Genomic DNA, 10666 nt, shown 5'->3' with positions numbered 1-10666 from the left:
TTAAACAAATTTAATCCCGTAATGGAAATTTCTGAAAACCGTATTTGTTGATATTTTTAAAATTATTGGTATAAAATAATAAAAAAGAAATAAAACTAAAAATAACCATGAAAAATTATGTTAATAAAATAACAACAAAAATATGTTAATAAAATACCAAACATAAAAAAATATAATTTACAAGCGTGTAAACACTGTTACCAGGAAAATTAAATTATTTGTATAAAAAAAACATGAGAAATTATTGCTAATATATATAACCGTTTTGCAAAACATAAAAAATATGATTTGCGAGTGTGTAAACTTCACGGTTAGAATTTCAAACACTGCTTCCGGGAAAACAAAAATGAGAAATTATTTTGAGCAGATTTTTGACATCAATGTGTTCTAATTACTCTAAGGAAGTGTTATTTTAAAAAATTAATCTCTGAGCGAAATTGTTTTTAGTTTAAAATAATTTAATTTAAAATTTAAAACATCGTCTGTTGTTTTGGAAAAGAGAACTCTTTAACTTATTTCGACCATTGTTTTTTCTATTAATTTTTGATAACCAATTTCTTTACATTTTCTGCATTATTTTATGCGTTATATTTTTTAATATCTCTAAGCGTATATGAGCATTCTCACCAGAAGCCTTATATAGTTACACTACCAATAATTGATTTTATAAGAGCTGCATTTGTTATACTAATCGGTGGCCGCATAGTAAACCACTGTAGATTTGCGACGAAAACCCAAATTGAAAAATGATGTCTCAGATTTTTTACGTTCATGTTCATGATCATTGCCAAAATATGAAAATAGACGGCCACCACCACTGCCAACTGGAGGAGCACGTATACTGCTGCTATGACTGCTTGTAGTAGCATGATGAACAGACCCAGCGCCACCGCCGGTTGCAAAACCTCCCCCGCCACCACCGCCTGCAGAGGATGACAACGAAAGGCTAGAGTATTGTTGATGATGCAGTGCCAGTATTTGCGAATGCGGTCCATGATGGGAGTTCTGATGCACAAGTGGTGGATGATGCAAATGGTGTTGAGACTGTTGCGAATGTTGCCGACTAAGGACATGATTGTTTTGTATAAAACCTGTAGGTGACAAATCAGTCATCTCACACGGCCAGAGGGTGACCGAAGATGGGACCTTATGTATCCCGTCCGATAATCGATAATGGTGGGATGCTGACCGGCTAACGAACCGTGGCGAGGACCTCGACCCCATCTTTAATGTTGTTGGCATGGTTGTTTGTTTCATTTGATTGTGTTTTATTTTTGTTTTGGTGAAAATACAAAATTAAAGAAAATAATTGAAATATTTGTATAAAATTTTAATAGAAGTTTTATGTGAAAAACATTAGTAATCTAAGTTCATTGCAAATATGTTAGGGAGCCCTAATTAAAGGTTCTAATTTTATGGATATATATATATATATATATTGAAATAAGTTGGCTTAATAAATTTAATACAAAAAGTGAAAAACGATATTCGTTCCAAAATCAAAAGATTTTTTTTTAATCAAAATAAAAGACCGATTAATAAATTTTGACGAACACAAAAAGTTGGAAACCCAATAACAAATCATATTAATTTTTAGGTTCACTTAGACTATTCAGTCCATTGTGAAACACAGGTGTCGAACTTGCCACAATTCTACCAAAAATGGTAAATTTTTTACTGTTCACAATTTTGAAATAGAAATAAAATTTTGAGAAAATTTTCTCTAGAATTAAATTACGACAATATTTTCTATAGAAATAAAATTTTAACAAAATTTCCTATAGAAATAAAATTTTAACAAAATTTCCTATAGAAATAAAATTTTGCAAACATTTTCTATAGAAATAAAATTTTGCAAAAATTTTATATAGAAATAAAATGTTGACAAAATTTTCTATAGAACTGAAATTTTGAAAAAAAATTCTAAAGAAATAAAATTTTAACAAAGTTTTCTAAAGAAATAACATTTTGTATGTTTTTTTTTTCTGTAGAAAATTTTGTCAATTTTCTATAGAAATAAAATTTTGACAAAATTTTCTATAGAAATACAATTTTGACAAAATTTTCTATAGAAACACAATTTTGACAAATTTTTCTATAGAAATTAAATTTTGACAAAATTTTCTAGAGAAATGAAATTTTGACAAAATTTTCTATAGAAATAAAATTTTAACAAAATTTTCTATAGAAATAAAATTTTGACAAAATTTTTTATAGAAATAAAATTTTGACAAAATTTTTTATAGAAATAAAATTTTGACAAAATTTTTTATAGAAATAAAATTTTGACAAATTTTCTATAGAAATAAAATTTTGAAAAATTTTCTATAGAACTGAAATTTTGACAAAATTTTCTATAGAAATAAAATTTTGACAAAATTTTCAAGAGAATTAAAATTTCGACAAAATTTTCTATAGAAATAAAACTTTGACAAAATTTTCTATAGAAATAAAAGTTTGACAAATAGACAATAGAAATAAAATTTTGACAAAATTTTCTACAGAAATAAAATTTTGACAAAATTTTCTATAGAACTGAAATTTTGACAAAATTTTCTATAGAATTGAAATTTTGACAAAATTTGCTATAGAAAAAAATATTAACAAAATTTTCTAGAGAAATAAAAAAATAAATTTTCTAGAGAAATAAAATTTTGACAAAATTTTCTATAGAAATAAAAGTTTGACAAAATTTTCTATAGAAATAAAATTTTGACAAATAGACAATAGAAATAAAATTTTGACAAAATGTTCTACAGAAATAAAATTTTGACAAAATTTTCTATAGAAATAACATTTTGACAAAATTTTCTAGAGAAATAAAATTTTGACAAAATTTTCTATAGAAATAAAAGTTTGACAAAATTTTCTATAGAAATAAAATTTTGACAACATTTTCTATAGAAATAACATTTTGACAAAATTTTCTAGAGAAATAAAATTTTGACAAAATTTTCTATAGAAATAATATTTTGACAAAATTTTCTAGAGAAATGAAATTTTGACAAAATTTTCTATAGAAATAAAATTTTAACAAAATTTTCTATAGAAATAAAATTTTGACAAAATTTTCTATAGAACTGAAATTTTGACAAAATTTTCTATAGAATTGAAATTTTGACAAAATTTTCTATAGAAAAAAATATTAACAAAATTTTCTATAAAAATAAATGTTAACAAATTTTTCTATAGAAATAAAATGTTGACAAAATCTTCTATATAAATAAAATTTTGACAAAATTTTCTATAGAAATAATATTTTGACAAAATTTTCTGGAGAAATGAAATATTGACAAAATTTTTTATATAAATAAAATTTTTACAAAATTTTCTATAGAAATAAAATTTTGACAAAATTATCTATGGAAATTAAATTTTGACAAAATTTTCTAGAGAAATAAAATGTTGACAAAATTAGAAATAAAATGTTGACAAAATTTTGTATAGAACGTAAATTTTGACAATTTTCTAAGGAAATAAAATTTTGACAAAATTTGCTATAGAAATAAAATGTTGACAAAATTTTCAATAGAACGTAAATTTTGACAACATTTTCTATAGAACTGAAATTTTGACAAAATTTTCTATAGAAATAATATTTGGTCAAAATTTTCTAGAGAAATAAAATTTTCCATTTGTTTTGTTTTGTTATTGTTGGTTTTGTTCTTTAAGCATTGTTGTTTTTTATTTCAGCTTAAAACCATACATTGACTAAACTACAAGAGTAGCTTAACCAACAGAGGAAAAGAATGTTTGTCAAATTTATTTGGGCAAAGCCCTATAGACTGCAAGATGGTTGGATGGACGCACGTTTCGGAATTACCACATTCCTCATCAGCATCCTCTACTTGCAGCAAAACTATCAACCAATTATCAGAATAAATTCAGGCAGTTTATTAAACCCAACAAAAACCACACTTGAACCCTCCGAAAAAAGGTTTTACATTGATAGCCGGCTTATGCCGAAATAAATTCGAAAACAAACATATCTCTTTTCCTATGCCACTGTCAAATCATCGATAAATAAATAAATAAATTTGACAAACATTCTTTTCCTCTGTTGGTTAAGCTACTCTTGTAGTTTAGTCAATGTATGGTTTTAAGCTGAAATAAAAAACAACAATGCTTAAAGAACAAAACCAACAATAACAAAACAAAACAAATGGAAAAAGAAGAGGAGGCACGCTCAAAATAAACCCAGCCATGTGAATTCAAATCGATGATTTGACAGTGGCATAGGAAAAGAGATATGTTTGTTTTCGAATTTATTTCGGCATAAGCCGGCTATCAATGTAAAACCTTTTTTCGGAGGGTTCAAGTGTGGTTTTTGTTGGGTTTAATAGACTGCCTGAATTTATTCTGATAATTGGTTGATAGTTTTGCTGCAAGTAGAGGATGCTGATGAGGAATGTGGTAATTCCGAAACGTGCGTCCATCCAACCATCTTGCAGTCTATAGGGCTTTGCCCAAATAAATTTGACAAACATTCTTTTCCTCTGTTGGTTAAGCTACTCTTGTAGTTTAGTCAATGTATGGTTTTAAGCTGAAATAAAATTTTGCAAAAATTTTATATAGAATTGTGACAAAATTTTCTATAGAAATACAATTTGGACAAAATTTTCTATAGAAATAATATTTGGACAAAATTTTGTATAGAAATAAAATTTTGACAAAATTTTCGATGAGAAATAAAAGTTTGACAAAATTTTCTATAGAAATAACATTTTGACAAAATTTTCTAGAGAAATAAAATTTTGACAAAATTTTCTATAGAAATAAAATTTTGACAAAATTTTCTATAGAACTGAAATTTTGACAAAATTTTCTATAGAACTGGAAATTTGACAAAATTTTCTATAGAAACCACTTAGAGAAGCTTTGAAACACCCAGAGTAGTATAATCCACCGCTGAAAAACTTCTTTGTGGTAGAAACTGGGATTGACCCACGCAATTTGTTGAAGCGTCTAACCATTCAACTTATTGTCCTTCTTGGATTTTCCATTATCAAATCATAGATTTTTGCCACTTTTCGGGTTTGGCCAGACCAGACTAGTTAAAACAAATTATTGATTGATGAGTCCTCAAAAGAAATGATTCACAGTATACAGCTTCCAAAAGCGCGTTGAGGATACCGCCACTCTCCTATGACTCTATGTTTCGGGATATTGGGTTTAGAATAGAGATGCAAAAATTGTTCATCTTGGTACAATATCCTCTTTAAAATCGACTATCTTATTTTGAGTGTTTTTTAAATAGAGCAAAATCGACTAATGGACTTTTGATGTTGGTCAAAATCGTTTAATCGTCCCTGTATAGCACCAATATCGACTTATCGGATATTACCGAAAATATCACGTAGCTCTTTTTATGCTTAAAAGACACATTTAAACATTTTTTAAACAGCGAAAAGACTAGATTCGCAAAATTCGAATTGTCAAAAATAAACATTTTCGAATTTTGAATAATTCGAAAAGTTGACTTTCCGAAATTTTGAAAAGTCAACTTTTTGATTCCCATCTTTGGTTTAAGAAAAATTCCTAGTCGACTTTCAGAAATGCCCACCCAAGGTCGCCAAACAATTTAGAAGACTATGTCAAGAGTTGACCACAACCCAAGTAATTCGATTGCCGATGACAGTCTTTAATATAACTTTGTTCACGATCCATGGTGGAGGGTAGGATTCGGCCTCATTTCAATCCTTGGATAAGGTGAGATTCTTGAATGCTATCCGTGCTAAGGCTTTTGAGATATTTCTGTGATTATTGTGAGAGTTCTCATCGATTTACTGCTGCTGTTGATGCAGAATGTTTGACCAAAATGTCTTATGGTATTAGGTGCAATATGTCATTAAGAGCGTTTTTTAAACCGATCAATCAGATTTCAATAGAATTTAGCATTACATGTCTTAATAGTGCTGTATACAGACACTGCATAGTTTTTTTTTTTTTTTTTGATTTAGTTGACCAAGTAAAAAGGGTTGAGGTTTTGGCTCTAAGTAACTTGTTGGACTTCAAATTGTTCTCTATAAAAAAATTAAAATTTTTTTTTTTCAAAAATAAAATTTTGTTTGTATATAATACCAACCAACTTATTTCAATATATTATTTTCATATGATTTTTTTTTTTACTTAAAACTAATTTGGTTTTGATTTTTTTTAATAAAAATTTGCTTCTAATCATAAACATTTTACAGAATTTTTTACTGATTTTACTGATAAATAGTAATGATACAAAAAGTACTTAGATAAGGGTGAAGATAGAAAATTACATATGAAATAAATTTCTATGATAAAAGATAAAAGAAAATCAAATAAAAAAATCAAACAAGAGAAGCTTAAAATTTGTATTTTTCATTTAAAAGCAGTGAACTAAATTTTAAGAAGGCGCGTGTTTTTAATATTTTCAAGAAACCAAGAACTAAAGCAAAAGCATTGTTTGTGCTGAAAGCGTACAAAACAAAACTTCATTAATTATTTCTTTTATCTAAGATTAAAAAAAAACATGAAAGTTCTTGATGGCAATATAGGCACTAAATAGGATTTAGAGTACCCAAGTACTTGGTGGTAAGCACACAAGAAGTGGAAATGTATGAAAGTTAGATAGGTAGTTTAGGGAATACAGAAGCACCAATAGGTAATGCATTACAATATAGACGACAGTATATTCTACTATAAATAATTCAGAGAGATTGTACAACACAATACAATTAAATTTTGTTTTGCAAAGAAACTATTTATATGAAATATATTCTATATTTTTTTGTTGACACCATTCTTTGTAATTCTTATATATGTTAGGAAGAGCTTTGGTGAACTTTGAATAACTTGATTATAAAAAATGTAATTGTTTATTATAAATGAATTTTCACTTATTATAATTAAAATTAAAAACTCGAAGAAAATCCAATGAACCCTTAAATGCACAAGAAAACCAATTCCTTCAAAAAATATATAATATGCATAATGGTAAAAAAAAAACATCTGCATAACACATTTTTTCTAAATTTTTGTTTTTTGGCGTTGTTTTGCAAAAATAGCGGTTGAATCTTAAAAGGTACAGTGCTCATTAAACATTAAGTTTTTAAAAATACACAATTTGATTGTAGTAGAGAATAGAGATATTTTTACAATACACAAATTTTTTACCAACATTCCTTTTATTTCTGGTAAAATTTAATTATTCTCCAATTTGTAGGTTTTTGAATTTTCGGGCAAAATTTCATTTCAATTTTGGCTTCAGTTTACACAAAAGTACTATAGATTTTGCGGAAAAAACATATTTTCTAAAACTTCGTTATGATGTTTTAAATGCAACAAACTTCATTTCATAGAATTCGGTCAAAATTTCAAGACGTATGAATTTTTGTCTGATTGTAAAACGAATAATTTAATTCTTTATTGCAAATCCTTATAAGATAGCAATCGCGGAAATACGGAAAATTTAACATAACCGACATCAAGAAAACCGGATCAAGTATAGGACCGAATCATTGATTCACTTCCCAGTAAAGAAAGCGTCACCAAAAAAGTAGTGAAAACACAGAAAAAATATCACCAAAATATTTCCAATTAAAAAGTTAATTGAAGTTGAAAATGTTTTCAATTAATAAATTAATTGATACAATTAACTTTTTAATCATGATAGAAACATTAAGTTAATTAAGTCAATGATTGAAAATTTTAAAATTTTTAATTAAAAAATTAATTGATACAATTAACTTTTTAATCAAATTCGGAAGACTAATTCATTAAAAACAATGCTGATTTTTTTTTTTAAATTTTTAATTAAAAATGTATTTCAAACAATCATTTGTTAATCCAAATAAAAACTCTAAGCCAATTCAGAAAGTAATTAAAAATAGTTACCTTTTTTAATTAATAAATTAATTGAGTTTTGCAATCAACATCAATTAAATTTTTAATTGAATCAATTTGAAATTTGCTGAAAAAATCAATTAATTTTTTAATCAAGAATTTTTTCTATGCCCAATTAAAACTGTGATTGATACTATCATTTTCGTGATTGAAGACATTTCAATTAAAAAATTAATTGGATCAATTAATTTGGTGATTGAATCAGAAAGAAAATTTTTTGTGTGAATGTTCTTTTTGGATACGGAAGTGGTGTAAAATTGGCGCAGAAGTGATTTATTGAACATGGGCTTGTCATAGGACGGATGTCCATCATCAACAGCCGTTGCACTGAATTTGCATCACTCTTTAAGGTGTGATTCGAATTCAGTGTTTTGTATGTGTCTTAAAAAAAATTTTGTAAAATTTTGGCAAAGAAATAATTTTGAAAAATTTTTATGACTTTTAATACATTCTAACAATTTTCTGAAACGATTGACCCCAAACATTCTCTGAAACTCGCAATGGAGCAATGTTGGAATTTAGAAGTGTGCACATGATACGAAATTTTCGTGGCTCACGCGTGATCGTGAATGAAATTTGCATCAGCTCGAATGAAAATCAAATTTTGTTTGTGAACGTGTGTGAATAAAATTTCTTCAAATTCGCACTCAAGAAAACAAGTAAGGAAAGTCTGAAATCGGGCGGGTCCCTTATACCCTGCACCACTTTGTAAATCCACATTTTCCATACTATATCATATCCGTCATATGTGTTGGGTGCTATATATAAAGGTTTTTGTCCCAAATACATAAATTAAAATCTGATCAATTTTGACCAAATCGGAAAAGCATACATATGGAAGCTATATAGAAATCTGAACCGATTTCAACCAAATTTGACATGTATACTTAGTATTTTAATTCTACTCCCTGTGCAAAATTTCACGTAAATCGGACTACAACTTTGAACTCTGTGGTCATATGACGGAAAATCGGGCGAAAGATATATATGGGAGCTATATCTAAATCTGAACCGATTTCAATAAAATTTAGCACACTTGACTACACTACTAATTGTACTCCTAGTGCAAAATTTCAACCAAAGTGGGCTAAAACTCTGGATTCTGGGGCCATATAAGTCTATATCGGGCGAAAGATGTATATGAGAGCTATACCTCAATCTGAACCGACTTCAATCAAATTTGACACACCTGACTATAGTACTTATTGTTCTCCTGGTGCAAAATTTCAAGCAAATTAGGGTAAAACTCTTGCTTCTGGGTCCATATAAGTCCATATCGGGCGAAAGATATATATGGGAGCTATATCTAAATCTGAACCGATTTGAATCAAATTTTGCACACTTGACTATACGACCAAGTGTTATGATTGTGCAAAATTTTAAGCAAATCAGGGTAAAACTCTGGCTTCTGGGTCCATATAAGTGCATATCGGGCGAAAGATATATATCGGAGCTATATCTACATCTGAACCGATTTCTTCCAAAATCAATAGGGTTCTATTCTGACCCAAAACAGGAACTTGTGGCAAATTTGAAGGCGATTGGACTTAAACTGCGACCTAGACTTTGATCACAAAAATGTGTTCACAGACAGACGGACGGACGGACAGACTGACATGGCTAGATCGACTCAGGGACCCACCCTGAGCATTATTGCCAAAGACACCATGTGTCTATCTCGTCAAATTTGAAGACGATTGGACTTAAACTGCGACCTAGACTTTGATGACAAAAATGTATTTACAGACAGACGGACGGACGGACAGACTGACATGGCTAGATCGACTCAGGGACCCACCCTGAGCATTATTGCCAAAGACACCATGTGTCTATCTCGTCTTCTTCTGGGTGTTGCAAAAATATGCACTAACTTATAATACCCTGTTCCACAGTGTGGCGCAGGGTATAAAAATACGTTCACGATGGAATTCAAGCTCACCATAAAATGCACGTTCACTATAAAATTCATGCTCTCGGTAAAATATATAGGCACACGAACAAAAATCACACTTACGAACAAATTCACTTCTCGTGAGTATGAGTCGGAATGCAAGTTTGACTGTCCAATGTTGTGATGTCGAGTATGCGAGAAAGCTCTTAGAAGTTAGGACGGAAATACTAAGAATGTGAATGAACGTCGCCACCGAGATAACGTGAAATGCACGACTATAAAGTGGTGGTCATAATCTAGAAATGGGACCTAAGGTTTAGTGGTGTGAACACACAAAAATTTTGATCCAATTAATTGATCCAATTAATTTTTTAATTGAAATGTCTTCAATCACAGAAATGATAGTATCAATTAAAAAATTAATTGAAGGTAAATTAAAAAAAAAATAATTGATCCAATTAATTAATTAAAATTAATTGATACTATTAATTTTTGTGATTGAGTTTTGTTTCAATTAAAAAATTTGTTGATTCAATTACATTTTTAATTGAATATTTTTTAAAACTCAATTAAAATTTTAATTGGAAAATTTTTCGTGAATTTTTTTTCTGTGAACAGATTTATCACAAATCCTATTGAGATCGGAAGAGGTAGTCAACTTTGCTATTGAACATATACAGGGTGGCTGATATGTCTTGCAACCCACTTCGAATTACTTTCATTTACAAACAGCTCGTCTGACAGATTAATTCAAGTGCACACAAAAAATGTTTTTTTCTGATTCAATCACGAAATTAATTGATCCAATTAATTTTTTAATTGAAATACCTTCAATCACGAAAATGATAGTATCAATCACAGTTTTAATTGGAAAAATTAAATTAAAAAATACATTATTAA

At 28.3% G+C, this 10666-nt stretch overlaps 1 protein-coding gene across 3 annotated transcripts in view; it reads right to left on the bottom strand.

The window, feature by feature from the left end:
- Positions 1 to 228: 228 nt before the first annotated feature.
- LOC142222313 (solute carrier family 35 member F3) overlaps positions 229 to 10666 on the bottom strand; it is a 144764-nt gene continuing 134326 nt past the window's right edge. For 2 of the 3 annotated variants that reach the window (XM_075292367.1, XM_075292369.1), the window contains exon 10: positions 962 to 1224. In XM_075292367.1, coding sequence (XP_075148482.1) covers positions 1110 to 1224 — 115 coding nt within the window. In that variant the 3' untranslated portion in view covers positions 962 to 1109. Of the gene's footprint in view, positions 1225 to 10666 lie in introns of all 3 variants that reach the window. The other variant, XM_075292371.1, reaches the window with a different exon arrangement.

This window comes from Haematobia irritans, chromosome 1 (assembly GCF_050003625.1).
Source record: "Haematobia irritans isolate KBUSLIRL chromosome 1, ASM5000362v1, whole genome shotgun sequence".
Lineage (NCBI taxonomy): Eukaryota > Metazoa > Arthropoda > Insecta > Diptera > Muscidae > Haematobia > Haematobia irritans.
The sequence above is the reverse complement of the archived record's forward strand: the minus strand, read 5'-3'. Positions and strand labels throughout refer to the sequence as shown.